Source organism: Psammomys obesus, unplaced genomic scaffold (assembly GCF_907164565.1).
Source record: "Psammomys obesus unplaced genomic scaffold, mPsaObe1.curated_primary_1811, whole genome shotgun sequence".
Classification (NCBI taxonomy): domain Eukaryota; kingdom Metazoa; phylum Chordata; class Mammalia; order Rodentia; family Muridae; genus Psammomys; species Psammomys obesus.
In genome coordinates this window covers 4,189,659-4,213,034 of record NW_026596443.1, presented here as the reverse complement: position 1 = coordinate 4,213,034, position 23,376 = coordinate 4,189,659, and the positions used below count along the sequence as shown (strand labels likewise).

General features: G+C 48.4%; 1 protein-coding gene across 1 annotated transcript; it reads right to left on the bottom strand.

The window, feature by feature from the left end:
• Positions 1 to 447: 447 nt before the first annotated feature.
• Tmem9 (transmembrane protein 9) lies at positions 448 to 17,800 on the bottom strand. The gene is made up of 6 exons (XM_055598225.1): positions 17,735 to 17,800; positions 17,191 to 17,292; positions 16,032 to 16,123; positions 10,951 to 11,059; positions 7,651 to 7,782; positions 448 to 763 (listed from the first exon to the last, which is right to left on the bottom strand). The coding sequence occupies exons 2-6, from the start codon at positions 17,254 to 17,256 to the stop codon at positions 611 to 613; spliced, it is 552 nt and encodes a 183-aa protein (XP_055454200.1). The 5' UTR covers positions 17,257 to 17,292; positions 17,735 to 17,800; the 3' UTR covers positions 448 to 610.
• Between the last annotated feature and the right edge of the window lie 5,576 nt (positions 17,801 to 23,376).

Genomic DNA, 23,376 nt, shown 5'->3' with positions numbered 1-23,376 from the left:
CAGCTACTGAGTGTGCTGCCATGCATGGACACTGCCATGCATCAGTGGGCCAGGAGCTGAGGAGAGGGAAGCAGGCTTCCAGGTGGGCTCTGGAGACCACCATGGGCGCAGTGGCACCACAACAGTTCCTGAGGCTGTGGCCAGGCCAAGCTACGATATTGGCACTGGAGAAAGTGGGAATGAGGACCACAGCATCCTGGAGCACAGGCTGAGTGCTGGGTCATATTTTCCTTGCACCTACCAAGTTCTTGATGACACAGCTCCATCTCCCAAGGGGCTGTAAGATTCCCTAAGATGTGGAGCTGAGAGGAATGGTGACCATAGGGGGGTGAATCCCACCCAGTCTTGTGGCCGTCTCAAATGTCTCTATTCCCATCTGCCTTCCCTTCCCTCCCTTTTACCCAGGGACCTAAAGAGACACTAGAGACCAGAGACCCAACCACACTCCCTAGTTTTAACAGTCAAGTACATTTCTAGAGAGGGAGAAGGACAGATGCCATGGGTTTTTGAGGGAAGACTTCAAATAGGGAAGGGAATTAGCCACTGGCTCTGTCCAACCCCAGAAGCTGGTAGCCATGGCCTGGGTCCCTGATGCAACCATGTCAGCCATCTAACTGAGCATCTTGTGTCGATCGAAGACCGTCTTCCGCTGCTCCTGCACCTGCAGCTTCCATCGCTGCTGAGCGCCTTCCACTCGTTCCAGGACAGTGTTTGCTCGGGGTCCTCCAATGGATGCAGCAGCTGCTGCCATGGAGCGTGCATCCTGCATTGGACAGGGAGAGGAAGCAATCTGAAATGACGATTATTGCGTCAGGGCTCTGGATCTTTCAAGTCTGCCGTGGAACTAAGTGCCCCACGAGCACTTCTAAACTCTAAATTCCCCCATGGCTGTGGGCTCCATGAGGGCCTAGCTTTGTCATCTGAAAACCTTAACACTGTGTCTGGCCAGAAAAGCTTTGTCGTCTTCAAGAGGCAGAAGGAGCATTTTTCTGGAGCCCTAGTTCTTTTAGCAGAGCTGGCTCAAACCTAGGTCCCACCCCACAGGCCCACTCCTAAGCCTCAGGAGAAGTACTGACTATTGGCTTCAAGACCTCACATAAATAGACCAAGGCTTCAAGAGATATATACCCAAATGCACAGGGCTGGTAATAGGCTGGCACACTCCCCTACCTATCCTACTGCCAAGGGGACATCAGGAAGGCCAGAGACCAGAGCCTGGCTACCCTGAGATTGCTCCTGGAAATAGGTGGATGAGGGGCTTCTTAAGGAGCCAGCTGCAGAGTCTCTTGGAGAAGACAAGTGGACAGATGAATGGATGGGAACACACACACACACACACACACACACACACACACACACACACACACAAAGCTTGCTTCTCCTGAGGAAGAGGAGATGGACATGATTTAGAGTCTGGCAGGGTATAAATCTAGGCCTCAACATTCCCGTTCCAAGGCCTGCTGTGACCATTCCCTGCCTGGCAGCTCTGCTCCCTCTCAGCCTGTTTGCCTGTCCCCTTCCCCTTTGCTCTCAGACTTGCTTCGCTTTTGTCATCAGTCTCCCCTTAATTACCACCCCTCTGCCTCTGAAGCTCCAGAGCCCATGCATTTCCTGCAGGACCCAAAGTTGATCTTTGGGGGAGAATTAGTGCCGAGGGCCAGGCCCACAGCCCATGGGGATTTCCTCCCCAGCTCTCCCCGCCTCTCATCTCCTGCCACATATCTCTTAAAGGATTAGTGTACCCCTCTAAGCCCAGAGCCGCCCAGTAAATGCAACTTTGCTTCTAATGCCCTGAGCTGGCATAGCTTCTGTCACCACACAGCTGCCAGGCTGGAGAGCAGGGTGGAGTGGGAAGATATAGACGGGCTGACAGAGGTGGCTGGCTTGCGAAGGGGCTGGAATAGTCTTATCCTTGAAGCCTAGTACTGGACAATTTGTCTAGAGCTCACTTGTTTCTAAGGTGACTTAGAGATGGTCCTCTGGGAACTCCTGCTCAGGACCCTGAGCTGGGCATCACTGGCAGGCCAAGTGAGGCTCAGGCCTGTAATCCCAGCTATACAGGAAGCAGAAATAGAAGGATAGCAAGTTTGAGGCCAGTAGGAATAACTTAGTGAGATGCTGCTGCTCTTTAAACCATGGTTGAAGAGCTAGGTATGGGTCTTAGTAGTAAATAAAGCACTGACTGAGCATGTGTGAAGCTGTAGGTACAATTTTTAGCAACACGCCAACCAAAGAGCAAACCCAAACATAAATCCTAGCCATGCCTCACAAAATTCCTTAATGACCTAATGTGCTTTGAGTACCACAATGTGACTAGTGGATGTATTTGTCAGAGGGAGACTCATATGTCAACTGAAATGGCAAGCAAGGACGGGGGCTCAAGCGGCCTTCTCCCTGGGAATTCAGCACAGTGGTACTGACTCAACAAACCTGGCTTTGACTCCTACCAACCTTAGGTGAGTCAATTTCAGAGCCCATCTCTCCATACAGAATGGAGACTGAGGTGGTCTGAAGGACACAACGAATACAGAAACTTTGTCAGCATGTAGAGCTGGTAGGTATTCAAGGTCAGTGCGAGGAGTTTCAAATGCTGATTTGAGGATCCACTGAGGCAGGGCGGGGAGTAAAAACAGGCTGTCAAGGGGAGCTGCCTCTGAATAATCACCATGGCCAACACAGCCTTTTTACTCTGCTCCTCCTCAGGCTGGCTGCGCCACCTCAGTGGCTCAAGCAAAGAGCACTGCTCTTCGAATGGCTGTGAGGCTGGGCTGGGCAACAAAGACTTGCCTGCCTGGGAGACAAAAGGTCTACCAGGACCCCATTCCAGCTTCAGGAGCCCAAGGGCCTGCTTTCCTCCCCATTCTGACTCTTGTCTATTCTAGTCCCAGGGTTGCCATGAGGGCTCTGGCAAATGAGTGCCTGGATATGAACCTAGGGTCATCTTGTACAGACTGGAGAGGGTGGGAGGGCAGCATCTCTGCTCTTAGTTTGTCTGAGGAAATGGGAGCCAGAGAGAGCTGGAGCAAAGCATTAAGGGAGTGTGTTGCAACTTCACTGCATTACCATAATTCCTCTTGGGAGCGCTCATGTGAAGTCTTAGCAGACAGCTCCCAAGTGTAAAAAAGCTGCTGTTGAGAGGCTCTGTAGTCCCTAACAGTCTGATTAAAAGGTATTAGAATAGCTACATCTGTTCCCAAGAAGACCCATGGAGGACCTCATGCCTGCCTGCTCAGTAGTAGAGCTGGCAGGTGGCTGGGTGGGGGGAGAAGGTAAGTCATCACTTTTAACTTCCCTTCTCCCATCAGGGCTGGGACTGAGGAATGCAGGGAGGCAGGGGAGAGTTAGGACAGGGGTGGATGGAGGGCCTCCCATAGTAAGGCATTAATGTGGATGGTTCCCTAAAGGTCCTCAGTTAGCCAGACTGATGTGACTCTGACAGACATACACCAGTATATGACAGGCTCCTTCCCAGGCACTTCCCAGGGGTTACTTACAGGCTCCTACTAGCAAATGGGTAATAAATATTACCTCCATCTGGTGCACAAAGCTTAGACTCTGAAGGAGAAATCACCTTGCAAGCCGAGGTCACCTGGCTGCAGCGGAATTGAAATTACACATATACCCTTATCTCCTGTCTTAGGACTCAGCTGCTTTCATCTTTGGACAACCAAAGAAGCAGGCAAAGTTCACCCCAGAGTTAGATCAAAGACAAGTTATCTGCAGGTCACTTGTGGCCAGAGGCTCACCTCTCCAGGCCAGAGCACCCAATGCCTGCTTCAGTGCAGGTTCCAAACACTGACAGAAGCAAGAGCTACTGCCTCTGCTCCAGGTTTAGAAAACTGCACCCTGAGATAAGAAGGACAGTGGGTGGCAGAGCTGGGATTCCAAATAGGACTACTCTCAAGTGCTATGCAGTCCAGCCCCAAGATCTTCTAGACGTGTCTGTTGAATGGCACACCAATTCTCATCAGGGTGAAAGGTCTCTGAACAGTCTGGATCAGTGGTCCCCAGACCGCAGGGGCCCAGGCTTCTCAGTACATACTGCCCATCCAACCACAGGAAGATGAGCTGTTCTTTGGAGATCCTGGCTTTCTTTTCATCTAGCCCTCAATGTCCTCAGTTCCCATCATCCTTATCCTCTTTCTTGGCTTCTTTGTACACCCTCTTCTACAGAAGTCTCAGAACAAACTCTATCCACTCCTCCCACTGGGGTGAGAACTTTGAAGACCTGTCAGAGCTCAGGGGTGAGTGGAGGAGAAAGCAAGAGCCTCAGAGAAACCCTCACTTCTCCTTCAAAGGGGGCCAGCTCTGTACATCTAAAACAGCTCTGTTGCTGTTTCTGTCCCCACAAACATGCTTGCTTCCTCCTTTCAAAGGGCGTCTGAGCCCAGGGATTAGGGCTAATGCCACTGGAATCCGGGGAGGCAGCGCCCAGCAGCTAGGCCCACTGAGGCTCTGCCAGCGGTTTCAAAGGGAGCATGACAGGCTTTCATCTCCCTCTGCAGATTGGGCCCTGCTGTGTGTGTGTATGTGTGTAGGGGGGTGCCTCCCTTTCTTTGCCAGGCCCCCAGCTCCTGGCAGAAGAGCTTCTACCTACAAAATTGGGGTGATGGAGTCAAGGAGCCCCCCAATCCTGACAAACACTCTGGCTATTAAATTTTACTTCAGCCTGGGCCCCAGGCTCCTGGGAGATGGGAGGCAAAGTCCTGGAGGACCAGACACTTCTGAGGCCAGTGGCTGCATAAGCTCATATGACCTTTAAAGAAACCCGAAGGCTCACCCTAACTTTCCCTTTTTGAGCTGAAAGTTAAGTCCCTTTGGGTCAGGGGAGGCCTCTGACCTTCCTGTGTTAGGTAAACACTGCCCAGGCCTCTAAACAGCCCAAAGATATGGCTAAGGCCTAACCTTGTAGCTGTTCAGAAGGCAGCCATGAGACCTTTCTCCTGTGTACTGAATATCAGGGGCTGTCCCTCATCATCCCAGCCTGGAGTTGTCAAAGGCCCCATAAGAAGGCACCCCAAGGCCATTCTAGCTCAGAAGGTGCAGTTCTCACTCTCCAAGCAGCCCTCAGAGCCACGCTCAGAATCCCTCTCTGCTAGGAAGCCTTCCCTCCTAACAGAATGCTTTTACTGAAAACGTCCTCTTTTTACTAGATCTTAAAGAGGGTTTTTCCCAAAGTACCCAGCTTCCCCAAAGACTGCCATCCCACAAAGTCAGATCTTAACTTCCTGCCTTTTGTGGTCCTGGCCCAGTCATCTGGTTTCAGCTATCATGGGGCTGAAGTCTGTGGACGGGCCAAAGGTCTTAGCAAATCTCTCCACAGCCTGCAGGATTTCAGAACACAGCAGGAGAGGATGGGAGCTGCTGAGCCACAGGCACCTAGGCCTGGACACCACGCAGATAACAGGAAGTCAGGGGATGGAAGTGAGATGACATATAATGAGAACAGTGTTTTCTGGCCTACTCTGAGGATACTGAATGAGACTCATCCTGGGCCCCCATCTCCCACCATCCTCAACCCTCCCCCCAGAGTTTGAGACCAAGCAGAGCAAGCTGACTTCAGGTCAGAGTCTCCAAGAAACTAAACACAGCATTTTACGACCCTTAGAAGCCTTGGGTGGGAGGTGAGCAGTGTCCTCTACAAATGGGAATGAGCTCCTAAGCTCTGGCTTAAGTCTGCCAGCAAGAGCCCGCTGCAATCCTTCTTAGAGAATCCTTCCCACCAGGCCAACCCTACAGGCAGGGAGCATCTACCCTGATTCCACATCCTCAAGGCCCCACACAGATAGGCTCTGAGTATGGAGCACCTAGGTAGCTCATAGGAAGGGAGGCCTAGGCTCAGACGTAGAGGCGGCAAACCACCCTTCCCCTGGCTCCATATCTAGGATGGGATGGCAGGAGACATGGCAAGACCATGCCCAAGAGCCATGCATTCCTACGGAACCATGGCGCGAGCTGTGTAATCATCGGCTGCATCTCTCAATTACTCCCCCGGCCAGGACTGCAATTACCACATTACCCTTAATCACCCCATGTTTATTAGTGATGCTCCTCTCCTATCAGAGCTGCTATTACTCTACATTAATAACCAGGTAGGCAAGCGAGCTTTCCTCCCAAGCACAGACCACCCAACTGCCAGGGCTACCACCTCTCTAGTCCCACTTCCAGGGGGGTGAGGCTCGTCACCTCTGCCCCACCTTTGGCCAAATCCATGCCAGCAGGAGGCTGGTGAGAGTGCCTGGCTGACAGTCCTTATCCTCACTATCTGGGCTGGCCCAGACCCAACCACCTGAGAAGCTTCACACAAACCTGAGTGTCAGGGTCCTCGCTCTGGATTTGAACTTGTCTTTCCTCGTCTCCAATGTAGAACTTCAAAACCTCTAAAACTATAATTGCCTAGGGCAGCTTGGCCCAGGCCTGGTCACCTCTAGTGACCCACAGCTCACTATATTAAAAAGCCATCCTCTCCACCACCAAATTGTGTAAGAACACACCTGTTACATCTCCCATTCCAACTTGCGGGCCCTTCTGTCCCCTGGACCAAGCTCTTGTCTACAAACACCAAAAAGCAGCTGGCCTTTTACACCTTTTCTTTCTTAAGTTAGCCACCTTCTGGTTTCTTTAATGAAATCTCCCAGGTACCAGGTGGACATGGCTCAGGCACGTTCCCACTGTGCACTCATTTGGACACATCTAGGTCCCTGTACCAAATTCCCACTTCTCTGACAGACCATAGTATCTTTTAGCAATTAAGCTGCAGGGACCGAGCCCAGAGGGCCTGTCCCTCAGATAGGTATATAAGCTGCCTGAGGAAGTGGTTCCTATTTTCTTATCATATAAAATCAAAACCCTTTTGTCTGACATTTAAGGCCTTCATTAATCTGGCTGAATTTCCTGGGCACTTACTTGCCACTTTTCCTAGTACCTACCCTTCTCCTAGTACCCACCTTTTTTTTCTTTATGTTCACTGGTGTTTTTGCCTGCATGTATGTCTGTGTGAGGGCTTTAGAGCCTCTGGAACTGAAGCTACAGACAGTTTTGAGTTGCCATGTGGGTCCTGGAAATAGAACTTGGGTCCTCTGAAAGAACAAATGCTCTTAACCGCTGAGCCATCTCTCCAGCCCCTGCACCTATCCTCTCCTCAAAAAACCAGATTCTGCTCTTGCACACAGCAATGCTGGGTACCGCCCACCCGGCCCCTCTGCTTCTGAAGTTCTGTCTCTGCATCCAGCCCCAGGGCCGAGCTTTGAACTGAGCAAGCATTTGCAGATGTTTGTAGAGTCCCTGAACAAAAGAATAAACCTGCCGCCTCCGAGCCCTCCGTATACTTGTCACCGTTCTGAGCAGGCAGCATATCATGTGTACCTCCATGCAACAGGCCCTGAGTGGATCATCCTCCACGCAGCTCTTTACCCAGGCCTAGTAACACCAAGTACTCAGGCTGCCTGGGGCCAGGTGTCAGGGAAATTCAGGGCCACCACCCCCTGCAGCTGGAGGGGCAGAGGGCAATTTGCTGCTGTGTATTGGTGAAGTATGGAGAAATGGACAGGGAAAAGCAATCTTAAAAAGACAGGGGCAGAGAGGAGGGGAACCCCTGCTTTTGGGTTTAGCCCAGAGATTCACATGCTGGGAGCCAAGAGCCATGTTTACCTCATTCTCCTCTTCATTGTGTAGCTGCTCAGTGTAAGCGTCTGGTTTCCGAATGAGAGGGTCCACCAGCATCAGGAAGGCCATGTAGAGTAAGAGGGCCCCTACCACAGACAGGTAGATGACGATGATGACCTACGGAAGACATCAGCCTTGTTCAGGGACCCAGCATCCAGAGTCAGGACCCTATTTCCAGTCTTATATCCGTGTTGGCTGCCAGCGACCATCAGGTTAGATACTGGTACTAGGAGATGGTGTGGGCCTGGAAGGAAGGAGGAATGACCCACACCACAGGCTCTGTGCTAGTCTGAGACAGTTCTATGACAAGAAACAACATTCCAGCAGGCACCAAAATGACAGAAGAGTAAAGTGAAGTGAGAGGCAGGGTCATAAGAGAGCCTATATCAAAGAGTAGAGATTCATAAGAAAGTGGGCTAGAGCAAGGATGACCACCTGAGGAGGCCAGAGAGCAGAGACCAAGAAGAGTAAGCCTGGGAATCTAGGCTGGGTGCACTGTGGATGCAGGATGGCAGGGGCAGCTCATGTCATGAGAGGGTATGCTGCTCCATGCAGGGATCACTATACAGGGATGAGAGGCTGCAAAAAAAAAAAAAACAAAAACAAAAAAAAAAACAAAAACAAAAACAAAACAAAACAAAACAAAAAAAAAACAAAAAAAAAACGAAAAAATTTAAAGGGCAGATTCAATAAGATTACTTATAGAGGAATTTTAATCCAGCAACATGGGTACTCTGGCTGGAACACAGACACCCCTTTAATCCCAGGAGACAGAGGCAAGCAGATCTCCCAGTTCATGGACAGCCTGATAGAGAGCAAGTTTCGGTTAAAGAAAAGCTTAGGTCCAGGGGTGGTGATACATGTCCTTAATACCAGTACTCAGGAGACAGAGGCATGTAGATCTCTGAGTTATAGTCAGTTCTGTTCAAGCAGTTTAGTTGAGCCAGCGAGTTGAGAGGCAGTGCAGTGGAGCTGAGTTCATGGTAGTTGAGTTTGTGGAATTCAGGGGCAATTTTACCAGAAGAGTTTTACAGAGAAAGGTTGAAAAAAGAACAAGCTAGACACAGGTAAAGACAGAACAAGCCAGAGAATGAGAAGGAGCCAGAAAATTAGAACAGATTGCTAGAGTTAGTTTGAGGCCAAGCAGAGCAATTCAGTCAGAGGATGAGCATGAATCAGTCAGCTTAGAAATGTTGAGTTTAGAAAGAGCAAGAAAGGTGAGCTTATTCAGCAGTAAATCTCAGAGGATGAAAACATTCCAGGCCTAGATTAGATTGTACACAGCCTAGAAGATTCCAGGACTAGGCCTAGGTTAGCAGACAGAGACAGCAAGCCTCCAAGATGACAATAAAATCAGGTGAATTAAAGTTACCTTTACAACTAATTCAAGGTGAAGCGTGGGAACTACAGGCTTTTTAAGTGGGCCCCTACATGATATCCAGCACTCGAGGTCTTTCTACCATGTCACTAATAATACCTTGTTATTAAGATGACAGAAGCATCTTCGCTCAGCCTGAAATGGTCCTGAGGGGCTGTGAGCACCACAAGGCCAAAGAATTTACCCAGTACCCCAAGGCCGGTAGATGAAATGGTAGAGATGAAACTTGGACTTAGCTTTGCTGGCTATACCTCAAACGCACTTTCTACCCACTCTACTCCCTCCCCAAATGCCTAGCCCTTGCTGCTTCTGATTCCAGCAGTGGCCCTGATTCTTTGTAAAAGGGGGGTTAAAAACAAACCAACCAACACTGTGGGCCGGGAAGATAGCTTAGTCAGTAAAGTGCTTGCCATGCAGGCATGAAGGTATGATTTTAATTCCCTGGAACCCACACTCAAAAACCTGCAAGGGTGATGGGATGCGCTGTTACCCTCAGTGCTCGGAAGTGGAGATGGGGGTTGCTGGCCAGCTAATTCAGCTGAATTGGTAAGCTCCGGCTTCTGTCTCAAAAGACAAAGCAGAAAGCAACTGAGGAAGACACTCAAAGTTTACCGCTGGCCTCCTCGTGGACATGGATACACATAGGAAATGGAGAACCTCAGGACTTACTAGCTTGATTCTCAGCTTTGTCAAAATCCAAGGTCAGTTGGACTCACTTCCTCCTGACCCTGGGCAAACAGTAACAGTGTTCATGCACCTAAAACAGGGTCACACTCAGAACTGTTGCCTACACACAAGATGGGGCAAGGAGAGGGGAGGTCATACAAGCGCTTGGGGCTCCTAGGCAGAGCAAGCTGTGAGAGATCAGGGGCTTATGTTGATGTGGTTCCCATGCTGGAAGCACCTTCCCTTCCACACAGGGAAGAGGTGACACTAGGCTCGGAACTGAGGGTCTAGGGCACCTACATGGTCTCTAGAGGGTGGGGACCTATGAAGAAGTCCAAACCATCAGGAGAGGCTGCCCCAGGCAGAGGGTGAATAGGGCGTACCCTGCACAGTCTGACAGGGCTAGGAAAGGGCAGACAGCCATTTCCCACACAAAGGGGGCAGTACAGGGAGTTACAGTCCAGAAAGGGTCACAGCTCCCTAGGGCAGGTAGGAGGGTCAGTGTGGAGAATTCAGTCTTCAAACTCAGGTGAATTATGTCTGTTGCTATTTCTCGACTTGTCAGAGGATGGTTGGCTTCAGGCCTCATGACAGAAGGACAGACAAGTACTTTGTAACACCTGTCTCCATGCCCTGTATGGTGGCCATACCTATCACTTCTGTCTTCAACTCACCCAGATGGTTGACAAGGGCGAGGTTCAGGAAAAGCAAAAGACCCCGAGTCTGATGTCTAACACCTCATGTGGTTGTGGAGGCTTTCTCAAAGGGCAGTGACATCATTTTGGATAACCTGCAAGCTCCCTAGGAGTCTACCTCTGCTCCCAGCTCTGTACACTGTACCCAGACAGTCCGGTTCCCAGAGATGTACTCAATGCGCTCTCTCTAGAGCAGTAGTTTTCAACCTATGAGTTGCGATTCACGTATCAGATATCCTGTATATCAGATATTTACATTATGATTCATAACAGTAAATTACAGTTACAAAGTAGCAACGAAATAATTTTAAGGTTGGGGGTCACCACAGCATGAGGAACTGTATTAAAGGGTTGCAGCATTAGGAACCCCAAGCTGGAGGGAAAATGAAGTCTCAAGGAGCTGTAAAAACTTTCAAAGCCAGCCCCTACATAGCCCAAGATGTGGGAATCAGGTCCTATATCTGTATTAGGCTTTGGAATGTTAAAAAAAAAAAAAAAATGAGAATCCGGGTGGGGCACAGGCATGCTCCCACACCCCAGCAGTACCTTGATGGTGGTGGTGCTGCGCTCCTCGTACCGGCACTCGCAGAGCAGGCAGTAGGCTTCCACATCGTGGCCGGGCACTGGCATGGGCTCCACCACATGCAGGCAATTGCTGCAACACAAACAGAGGTGATGAAGGTCCCCACACTCTGAGGTCCAGCAAGCAGGCGGCAGGGTACTGAAGGGGTAGGAAAGCCCATAGGTAGGAACTCCAGGAAGGGCAGAACCCCTCTCCCAGTCAACTGCCTCCTTCCTGGCCACTGTCGGGTGTATCTCTCTGCCTGCACAATTCCCATCAAGGTCCTATAGCCCTGCTCTCAACCTGCCTTTGCCTCTTGTGCTGATTCCCCTGCCGGCTGCCCCTGTCCCAGGAGGCTGCACTCAACGCGTGGGTCTCCAGTCGGAATCTCTCACAGCCTTCTAGCCTATTGTAAGCTGAGCTCTTTAGGTCCACTGATGCTCACCATCTGACTGCCCCATGGAGCCATACACTCCTTGTCTGTACACTCTGGCCCCTGTCCTCAGTCCTGCACTCCGACTGTGGGATCTGTGGTTCTGAGATGGGTGGCAGCAACTAACTCGCAGCGCCTCTTCTGCCAGTCAAACCTGGGAGTCGTCTGTGACAACACTTTTTCTTTACCTACAAAATTACTTTTTGTTTTGGTTTGGGTTTTTTGTTTGTTTTGTTTTGTTTTTTTTTGAGACAGGGTTTCTCTGGCTGTCTTGGACAGCCTAGACTCAAACTCACAGAGATCTGCCTGCCTCTGTTTCCCGAATACTGGGATTAAAGGCGTGCACCACCACCGCCTGGCTTAAAATCTACCTTCTTTATTTTCTCCCTTGACACGTCTCAGCTGAAGTTCTCGTGATCTTTCCCATGCAAATGTTTTTGTCTTTTCCTAGTTCTTCGCCTTTAGTTTGGCCCTGTCTAGAACCAGCATCCCATGGTGGCCAAATGACAGTACAAGCTACCAAAATGGAACTCTTGTCATATCATTCTTCAACTTAATCAGCGCCTTCACAGCTCATCCAAGCCCCAGGCAAACAGCCCCTCTCAGGCCCTGCCACACGTAGCCAATCTGCCCACTGTACCTTAGAGCCAGACTGACCTGCGGGCTATTCTCAAAAGAGGCGCATGAAGCTTGGAGTGTGTAGCTCCATCCACCTCCTCCTCTAGTCTGGTGATTTAAAAGGCTTGACCTCCCATCCACACTGCCAGTTCCCCTGCCTCATCCCTACCCCACACAGCTCTTAATCCATTCCACCCAGTGGGTGTGAGGTCCCATGAAAACACGTCTCCATAGCCCTTGTGTTGAGCATGGTGCTGGCCAGGGATCAGTGAGTAAGGGCCAAATACATCACATGCTGAGAGTGAGCTCACACTGCCCACTGTCACCAGCAGTGTTCCTGAACGAGGACAGATTTTGCATTGAAATGAGAAAAACAAGCCCAGGACAGCAAAAACTGCAGCTCCACTATGTGTGTGAGATTTTGGCCACCTGTGGCTGACTCAGTCTCAGCCTGGCTTGAACCTATCTGTAGAGCTGGGCCTCATTCCTAGACTTCCTTAGATCACTGGGTTTCCAACCAAAAGACTCCAAAGAAAAGCCACTATCACTGGGAAGAAAATAGGCCCCTCAGAGGTTCAAAGAGGAGAACCGGGAATCATGCGATAGTGGATAGTCAGCCCGCCTGTCACTGTCTGAGCCCTGCGCCTGTCCCATCTTGTGAGATGCTGTGGTTGACACCTGAACGTGGGTCACTTTAAAGAGGTTCTTCCACGTCTAATGAAAGTTCCCCAAAAGTCAAGCATGGCTCCCTGAATACAATCAGGCCTGATATTCCAGGCTGGGATTTTGACAGAAGCTCCAATGATATGTAAAAACATGCACTGAAATAGGGGTGGAAGGTCCTTTAAAAGACTCCATTTTTCCTTATGTCCAGTATGCAGACATAACCCATCAGTTATCTAAACCTCTGATGATCCTGGTCCCATCTCTGAATAACTGCCACAACCTTCTATCCCCTACAACATGAATAGGAGTCTCCTTGATGTACTTCAGGGCACTCACTGCCTCTGAGCCCTGCACATGCCTTCTCTGGGAATCACCCACAGACAAGGCTAGTTTCCATTTCCATCCTGAGCTGGACATGGTGGTGTACACCTGTAATCCTGGGTCTCTGTGAACTAAGGCAAGAGGATCGAGTTCAAGGTTATCCTGAATTATGTAAGACTGTCTCTAAAAACTAAAGCAAGCAAACAAAATCAATCTCTCATCATTCCTGTCTGGAGAGAAGGCTGCCTTCCCTTCTCCCAGGAGCAGAGTCCGACCTTGCCTGAGCCACACAGAGCAGGAAGGCTCTGGATCAGAAGCCAAGGTGCAGTGTTAGGAAACCATCTTTAGTTCTTCAATTTGGGACCCTGGTACCCAAAGAAACTGACTGTAAGGAGGTACAGGGAAGAGCAATAAGAAGGCAGAACATTTCTCTCTTTTGTGGTTCTCCTGGGAGTCACTGAAACCTGACATACTTTCTTGTTTCCCTAAGAAGGGCTTCCACTTACCCTTTGGGGACTGGGCAGGGAACATTGAGGAAGAGGCAAAGGAGAAAGACAAGCTGGGCATAAGTCTCTTCTCTTTTTCCCAGACTGAGAAGTCAGCAGGTAACTTACTTAACCTCTCTGGGCCTCAGTTTCCTCATTGATAGTGGAAGCTAAGCTTGATCGGCCCTTCATGCTGTGCCCTTTTGGGTAACACCAGAAACACTGTGCAGGAGGCAAGTGGTGGTAAAGGGTTTGCATGGCCTCTCAGTCAGTGCAGTTCTGACTTCACACCTCATACAGCCTGTGTTTCCCTGACAGGCTGTGTTTGCAGATGGATTCTATTTTAACAAGTCAATCTTGGGATTTGTCTATGCAACACTTAACAGATCCATCAACAGGGCCTTTTCATATGCATGTAATTCTAGATTTTCAACACTAGATGGCAGAATACCAGCACAGCTAATACACACAGCTGTAACACTGGGCGCTGGCCTCAGTCTGAACACCAGCAGGGGACCCATGGGACACAGGACCTGAAGACTCAAAGACAGCGCTAATTCTAGCCTTAGCACCAAGATGCTAGGACCAACGTCAATCTCCACTCCGCAAAGGGCGCCAAGTAAATCTGCCAGGCCCTGGAATCCTGGGGTCTTACCTCCAAGCTTCAGTCTCTATCCAATACCCTTAATGGTACTGCTCTGACATAAGGTTATTGATGTCAGACTGTCCATCAGATAGCTCCAAGCCTGTTTCTAAAGGGAAGGATAAACTACAGCTTGGAAGGTTTAGGCAGGACCCTGTCCTCTGGACAACCAAGCTTGGGTTTTACTGCAGGACAGTGTTGCTAAAATTTGCAGTAGCAGAATCTGTGAAGGAAGTGGGGACAGCGTAGCAACTTTGCTGATGGGCAGGAAGCCACTGGGGTCCCTCCCAGACCTCCATTATTTTAGGAAACATAAGAATTAGACTAGTGCTTTGGGAGACAGCCACATTTTCCAGGGCTATAGAATAATTTGACTATGTAACCTCTAGGAAGGGATGATAATACATTATTATTAACAACATCAGCTAACATTTATATAGTATTTAAAGTATGCAGTATCATTCTAAGTGCTATATAGTTTCACAAAAGCACATACACTTCACAGTCAAAGTATTACCATACTTTACTCATAAGGAAATCAATGTGGAGCTGGAGAGATGGCTCAGTGGTCAAGAGCACTGGCTGCTCTTCCAGGTTCAATTCCCAGCACCCACAATGGCAGCTCACAACCTTGTAACTCTGTTTCAAGTGAATCTGATGCCCTGTTTTGGCTTCCACTGGTACTGCATGCACATAGTGACCAGACATACAAGTAGGCAAGCACATCCATCCATCCATAAATAAATAAATATTTAAAAATCAAAGTACAGTGGAGATTAAGTAATCTGAAACATGATTAACAAATGGCAAAGCTAGACTGGAGCCCAGTAAGGCTGGATCCATAGTCTGCATATCCACATAGAATGCATCAGAGAGGCTGATTGCTACCGGGAGGTTTGAAAACTCTCAAATGTGCTCTGGATCAATGGCATCATGAGTGCTTGAAGGACTCTATGCAAAGGTCACTCCTCCAACACTACAATATTTGCTGAATCAGAGTCTTGGCAAGAGAGTGCCAGGACTATGTGTTTTCTCAAAGCTCACTAAGTGATCCTTGATGTGCAAGGGGCAGCAGCCTTGGCCCACCCTTGTTTAGTGCATACGCCTTGACCTTACCCAGAATGTGTTCCCATGTCTTCAAGGATGAGGGTTTCCATCCTAAAACTGCCAGCACTGGAAATGTTTCCTTAATTCACACGGAGGTCTAGTTCCCTCAAGCTATCATGTACTGGCCCTACTTCTACACTATTAAGTCACACCAGACCTTTCTGGTTCCAATCCCAAGTGCCCCTTTCCCTCAGCATGACAGCCTTTCTTCCTGTCTTCAACATCCACCGAATGTCCCCAGGTCTCTCCCTTTTCAGGAAGATTCTAGCTCCTTAAACTGTTCCTTATAGAGTATTGTATTTATACTTCCTTTCACTAGTTTTCTTTACCTGAGTGAATTCTTGGTCACTCAGCGTCTTTTAAAGTAAAGGACTAAGTAATGAATTCAAAACCAGAGACCCAAGGAGCATAATGTAAGATCTTTGTGTGGATCTGGGTCTGTGCACTTATACAATGGGAACAATATCTACTCCATTTGCCTTAGAACCTTGTCCAACTAGCGCAGCATACAGGCAGCAGAGCTTTGCAAAAGTGTATGCTATACACACCTGCCTCTCCCACTTCTCCACTGTCATCCTACATGTGTCAATAAAGACTTAAATTCAACAAGACAACAAAGTCCAACCTCCTTTTTAGACTTCAAGATACCTTGGTTTTCTTATCAAGTGGTTAAGGATAAATATTCCTCTGTAGGCTCTCCACAGAAATGGGTAATTTATCTTTAGTAAGCACTGATAATTTCAATCAAATGTCTGGCCAAGGGCCAAGGGCCAGACATTTACAATGTCTTACCAGTCCTTCTGAGACACATTCTGGTTGTAAATGTGCCCGCTGATGTTTCTATAAGGTGGACAGATGCATTTGCACCGAATATCTTCAGAGCTCTGTGGGGGAGGGGAAAAAGGAGTAAATACCAGGGAAGATTCCTGCCTGGGTTCAGATTCCAGACAGGTTAGCACATTTTAGGGCTCTGTCCTATACGGTCGCTATAGGTATATGTATGCTTTTGAATTTTCCCATCCCCAATCCATCCACGACTATAGAAAGACTGTTACATCATAGTACTTATGATGCTTGGCTGGGTGAGGGGCAAGGGTGGGAGACAGCTATCTCCGTGGCAGCCCCTCCAATTGAAACCTCTCTGGTATGACAAGAAACTCACAGAAGTTACCTGAGCTGCCATTCATAAGTGGTGTGCTTGTGGGGGAGGGGAACAGTGTAAAGCAAGCAAAATGACAGGCGTTTTCAACCCCTCGGCCCCCCTTGTGCAGAATTTTCTGTCTGATGGGCTAGGTGGCCAGAGTTCCCCTCCTAATTCTGTCTTAACTCCCTCATTAGAACGGGGAAAGGGGTGACTAAAGAAAAGCGGGATGTTACCATGAGAAGGCTCCCATCAGGAATTCCTTGAAGAGCAAAGAAGCAAGCCCTGACGTCAACTCAACCTCACTCCAATGTCTTAGCGGTCTTCCGAATCTAAAGCGTAGAGCCTCACAGATCATCTAAACCTAGCCGCTGGTCTCCTTATACCTGAGGAATGTGAGTAGTCCGGGACCCACCAAGCAGACGGTCAGCTTCGAAGCAGAAACTCCCATCTGCGCATGCCTCTACACTCCAGAGCATTTTACAACACTGAGTGAAATTTGGTTATCCCCCAACTGAGCAGCAGATTCGACCACACAGCTGTTTTTACTTGGGGCAAAGGAAGACACTGAGAACTTGGGTAACTTCTCTGAACAAACTTGCTTGCTTGCGGGGAATTCCACCTAGGGCCAGTTTGGTCGGAAACCTGTACACTGTTAAGAACCCGGTGTTCCCTACACCCTTAGGAAGGCCAGGTAAGGTCCCTCCCTCTCCCCCAAGGACGGTCCTCGGGTGGGTGAGGGGCAAGGGTGGCGCTGCGGCTAAGCCCGCGGCAGCAGAGCAACAAGGCGCTGCGGGCTCACCCCCTCACCTTGTTGGCTTGAGCTGGGGGTACCAGCAAGCACCCCACCACAGCCACCAAACACAGCAGCTTCATGCTTATCAGGCGTGCTGAGCCAGCAAGACCAGACGCCTGGGGGATAAAAAGAAACATGGAGTCGGAAGGACGGAAGGTGGTCACAGCACACCCGGCACCCTCGGCCCCTTTACAGCTTGGCCGGACGACCGAAGGGGGCCGAGTTTCAGAATCCCTGGGCCTTCCAAACCTTTCCCTCTCCCCACCAAGTCCAGCTCTCAGAAGCTCCCTGTGCACTAGCAGAGGTAGTTTTCTGGGATTACAGCCGCCCGGAGCCCCCAGATCCTGTCACCAGGCCCCACTCCGACCCTCGCCCCTCCTCCCGCCGCCCTCCGCCATCTCTGCCTCCACAGCCCCGGTAGAGCCGCTCGGGCCCAGCGAAAAGCCCCGATTCCGACCGCCAAGGGTGCTGTACACCCTGCCTAAGGATTTGGGGCGGCTGGGAACCCCCAGTGTCCCTACGACCCCGCACCCCTCCCCCAGTGCCCAGTCCACCAACCTGCAAGCTCCGCCGCAGCCGCCACAAACCAGCAGGCTCCACCCCTCCAGCTTCTATTGGTTGCTACAGCCACCGCTCAGCCCAGCCTCGCTAGTTGCCAAGACAACAAGGCCCACCTTCGCCTTTTCCCAGAGGCTCCCACTGTGGCGAGAGGTAGGCAGTTCTCTACCAGGACCTAGCAAGAAAAGCAATGTCTCTTTTCTTACTGAAAACCAAAGATCTAGCGTGGTGGATCCTGTCAGCTCCTCCCAGAGTGCTTTGTTCTTTCTCGCGTTTCAGGGAAAGCGTTTTAGAAACGAAACTAGTAACCACAGTAATGATTTAAAAACAAGATCAAGGACCATTGTACAATACAGCCTGAAAATATAATTTAAAAAGCCACTTAAACAAACAAATAAACAAACAGGGAACTCAAGTGCCCAGTCCCTATTCCTACACACAAAGACACATCCTGAGGAAGACAAACAGGATTAGTAATAGAAGCTATGCCTCATTAGCTTGCTTTGGCTGTAAAGGCCTGGCAAATTGAAATGGGGTATACTAGACCAGGCTGGAAATAGGAGGAGGTTTCAGGCTGCAAAGGGACATATGTGAACTTCTTATCAGCAGTGGAGCAAAGTGGAGTCCCGGGCCACAGCGAGGAGGACATTTGAGCTTTGGCCTCAGGCCAGCATGGAACCACACACCTGTGTTACCCTAGAGACAATATCTTCCCTCTCTGGGTACCAGTTTCCTTAGCTAAGAGTCCTTTCAGCTTTGATGGGTTGGGGTTCCTGAAGGGAGAAATAGCATATAGCCAGAATATGATTTAGTATAGAAAATATTGTGTCACCAAAGAGTTTTCCTCCCCTGATGCATTATTTGAGCACTACTGTGTCAGGTACTAGGCTAGACCCTGAAGCTAATTGGGGAAGGGGTGAGGCAAACCTTGTCTCTGCAGTTATGTGACTTGATATTTATTACAAACCCCCTCCCAAAACAACAACAAGAGAAAACAATAGTCAAAAAGCCATTACAATTTAGGATAGTAGGAGTTTTGTTGGAAAAAGAATGCAAAAGCTAGAGGGAAACCTAGACCAAGAGCCAGGGGAGCCCAGAATGGTGGAGAAGAAGCTCTGATGGTAGCAAGGGGCTCCCTGAGCTGTCAGTGTGATAAGAATATGGCGCTCCTATGAAAGGCCTGTGTGCTACTGCCTGAACCTATGGCTATGCTATTGTATCTAGCAAGGGACTTTGCAGATATGATTTTAAAAATAACTAAATAAATAAAGGTCTCTTAGGGTCCAGAGAGCATAATGGACTATTCAGGCAGGTCTAATCTAATCAAGGGAGGCCTTAAGAAAGAAGTTTTTTTTCCTGCTGTGGTCAGAGAAAAATGTGATCATATGTCAGGTGTTATGTTGCTGGTTTAGAAGGCGGAGGAAAGAGTTTTTTTTTTTTGGGGGGGGGGGAAGAATGCAGGTACTTTTGAGAAAAAGCAAAAATGTGGCCTTCTCTAGACCTTCTAGAAGCCCTGTAGATATATACTTTGATTTTAGTTCACTGTCACTCTTATGACCTACTGAGATAGAATACATCTCAGTATTTGTTTTTTAAGCCACAAAGCATGTTGTCACAACAGCAACAGGTAAAGGCAGAGTGCAGGGTGCTGCAAACAGATGCTTGCAAGAAAAGAGTAAATGGCTCAACATGAGTCTTCGTGCATCTGTTTTGACCCCAACAATCTTAGCGGCCATTTGCCCATATAAGCTAGGTCTTAAAATCCATGTTAGGACGGAGGCTCTGAGTCCTTCCCCACCCCTACCCTATTGTGGGTGCTCCTGGGTAGGGGCTTGTTGGCCAACATCACTGCTGTACTGGGCATCTCTCAGAGGCCTCAGCTTATGCCCTTAATTTCCCTCTAATACCCAGCATAAGCTTATCTGTCCATTGCCCCCCCATAGCCTCAGGCTCCTGATGACCTTCCTAAGTTGGCATTAACAACCGCACCTGAGCCACACCACAGGATCATCCAACCTAAGCAGAGAATAAAGCCCAGCAAATAGATGCCAGTCATGTATGGGATGTTCAAAAGGTCAATAACTGGGGACAGAGAGTAGTCTTCATACAAAGTTGTCACTCTGCCCACAGAGAGCAGGTCAGGTGCATGGGGACCATCCTTGAAGTGGATTAGGCACCATCCTCAGATATCCTAAGTAGTGTCTTGTCTCTGACCAAAGTGGGATTTAGCAAGCCCCAGGGAAACTGGGGTACTGATGTGACGGCAGAAGTGTCTGGCTGTGTAGGTACCCTCTCTTGGTGTCTCATAGACACTCTCAACAGCATCTCACTGAAGTGATCTTTGCCAAAGAAATAGTCATTCTAATTATGCATGTCTGCCCAAAGCTTAATAAATGATACAGACCCTCCAGTCTAGTGTGTGGGGCACAAAGAGTCAGACCTAACACACACATTTGCGTTCCAGCTCTGCACTCTCCTAGCAGTCACTGATGATGCTCATGGCCTTGGGTAAATGTCTTCTCCCGTGCTGTTCTTTTTCTTGGCTCAGCTCCTGCCTCTGCACATGTGTGTCTGGGTGTAGACCGTGTAAGTGTGAGATAACACCTCACTTTGGGGCTCCAATTTTCTTACTCAAGTCAAATATTTTGGGCTTTCATTTTGCATTTCAGCTCACAGTAGTAGGCAAGAGTGCTGTTATACTAAGTCTATGGAATCAATTTCACAAAGTCTTAAAGAGACCCCTGCCAGAGCACTACCCCACAGGGCCTCAATTTTTCTCGATGGAGATTTGTTTGGAATAGCATTTTAAAACATCTTGGTCTCTCATCCTCTTACACTCTTTCAGCAGTTACTTAGAACTCCAAAGATGGTTTGTGATGGTTCTAGCTATCACTATCAAAATTAAAACAGAAAAATTATGAGTATTTATAATCATTTATAACACAGGTAACTTTTGATAATCTGAGGAACAAGCAAAGTATTGGTTTACATTTTTTGTCACCAACTTTACTACTTGGTTGAAATTGGGAGAGCTGGCTTCTCCCATTCACTTCTGCGTTTAATCCTCTGTGATACATCTAACCTTGGAAAAGCTCCATTGTATGTAAGGAAATCAGACAGAAAAGGGTAAATTGCTTCTTTGTACTTCCAGTGGGGAGGTTTCAAGGTGTGATTTTCCTGAAAGTCTTCAGAGGCTCACAGACATCCCCAGGCAGCTGACTGAAAAGATTGTTAAGTTTTTGAAAAAAGATGACCATCTATGGCCTTTCTGAGACTGCTACATGATAGTAGTTTTCAACATACATTTTAGGAAACACACTCTTGGTAATTGTATCAAGAAATGTTACTGTAGATTGGTTACAACCTGTGTAGGGAAAATGTAAGGCCAACTACCACATGATTTTATAGGGGGATTGGCTGTTCAGACAGCTGAAGGCCAACAAGCATGTCATAAAAACCTTTAAAGTAAATTCAGTACACATATTTTACTTTACAACTTTTTAGATACTTCAGTTTCTTTTTTTGTTTTTTTGTTTTGTTTTGTTTGTTTGTTTTAAGACAGGGTTTCTCTGTGTAGCCTTGGCTGTCCTGGACTTGCTCTGTAGACCATGCTGGCCTTGAACTCACAGAGATGGGCCTATCTCTGCCTCCCTTGAGTGCTGGGATTACAGGCATGCACCACCACACCCAGCTTTGCCTGTAGTTTTTGACCATTAATTATATTTGTTTGTTTGTTTCCCAACTGTTTGTTTGGGGACAGGGTCTCACTATGTACCTTTGGCTATCCTGGAACTCACTGGGATTCACCTACCTCTGCTTTGGGGGCACTGGGATTAAAGGCATGCACCAGTAGCCCTGGCTTCTAATTTATTTTTCTAACTTAGCTTTGATGTGTGTTTCACATGAACTCTAACTGGATCCTTGCTTTGGGGAGGTCACAGGTGCACAGTGTCAACAGGGATCAACTACCTCATGATTTAATAGGGGGATTGGCTGTTCAGACAGCTGAAGGCCAACCAGCCTGTCTTAAAAATACAGTTTGTATGGGCAGATGACTAATGCCTCTTATATTAGCTATGTCTTGTTTTGAATAAAATTTTTTGAATTTTTGTAACCCAACTGATAGATAGCAGCCACCAGAGGCCTAGACAAAGAATACCAGCAGCAAGTCCACCTCAGGACAATCTTAGTCAGAGGCTAGACATGGACATGTTTAGACTTTTTACTGCTTATAGACTGAAGGGATATAAGGTAATGTTTCTAGAGATGCCCCTTACACATACACAGGGAAAATAGGGAGCTTAGAGGCAAGCAGGGAGAGAGGAGGTGAGAAGGGTGGTGGATGTGGGGAGTGCCAACGACCCGTGGCCAACACCTTCAGTCCACGGTCCAAACACATTTTTCCACTGAGAGTTTCAACCCATGGCTTAGAAGCAGCAGACAGGAGTTCCAGAAGGACATCCAGTGGCTGGGAGGCAGTCTGTGCAGGGACTGACGGTCATCAGGGTAAGCCGGTATAAACTGGCGCCGTCCCATAGGGAAGGGGTCACCAGTAGGTGGTGGTACAAGGCAGGTATCTGGATGGAACCCTGAGTAGAAGCCATGTCAGCAGAGGTCACTCGCTGAGCCCTGCTTCTGTGTGTGAAAGTCCAGCTTATATTTACGATGGATGGGGAGGCAATATGAAAGAATATGCATTCACCACATGCCTTAAGCCTTAATGTCACTCTCTTTGCTGTTTAATTATTGAAGACTTCATAGAGAACCAAGTCACGTCACATTTTTTGTTTTTCTTTAACCTTTCTTCAGGGAGATATAACAAGTGTACAGTAAAATGCGTGTGCTGGCCCAGTTTCCTTTTCAGTGACAAAACCCTTGAAAAAGTCAATTTAAAGAAAGAAATACTGACTTTGGCTCCCAGTTGCCAAAGTTTAAGTAGGTGAGCACTAGACTCCCTTGTTTGGGGAACTGTGATTACGATTACGCTGCATTTCATGTCCAGGGAAATATGATGGACTGAAATTGTCCTCTTCATGGACAAGAAGGCAGGGAGGGAGGGAATGTATAAGCTAACTTTTCTAACAAAGGCCTTCTTTAGACTCATTAATATATAACTCAGATTAATTAATTCATGTGTTTCATGAGCTAATCCCACCCCAAAGGCTCCATTTCTGGACATTTTATTTATTTTTATTTTATACCCCTGGTGTTTTGCTTACATGAATGCCTGTGTACCAAGTGTGTGCAGTGCCCCTGGAGGCCAGTAGAGGGCACTAGATTCTCTGGAACTGGAGTTACAGATGGTTGTGAACCACTTCTGAGAATCGAGCCAGGGACCTCTAGAACAGCAGCCGGTGCTCTAACTGCTGAGCCATCTCTCCAGCCCCATAAGCACAGTCGTCACTGTCCACACTATTGTTTGATTATGTCTTCTGAACTCCCACTGGAGTGCTGCAGGATATTTGATACCACTATGAGTCCTGAGATTATGTGCTGGAAATACCTGTTTCTAGTTGTGGTGTGGCTCAACCCTAGCACTCAGCTTTAATCCAAGAGCTTTCTGTAATCAGGATTAGATAAAATTAACCATAGGTCAGGAGGCAGAGCAAGCAACCAGCTGACTTGGAGAGAAGGATGTTGAA

Excerpts from the sequence above, each read along its gene's own strand:
- Tmem9 (XM_055598225.1), bottom strand. The coding sequence starts at position 17,256 with ATGAAGCTGCTGTGTTTGGTGGCTGTGGTGGGGTGCTTGCTGGTACCC. Across the intron at positions 16,124-17,190 it reads CCCCAGCTCAAGCCAACAAG|AGCTCTGAAGATATTCGGTG; the intron begins GTGAGGGGGTGA and ends CCTCCCCCACAG. Across the intron at positions 764-7,650 it reads ACAATGAAGAGGAGAATGAG|GATGCACGCTCCATGGCAGC; the intron begins GTAAACATGGCT and ends TGTCCAATGCAG.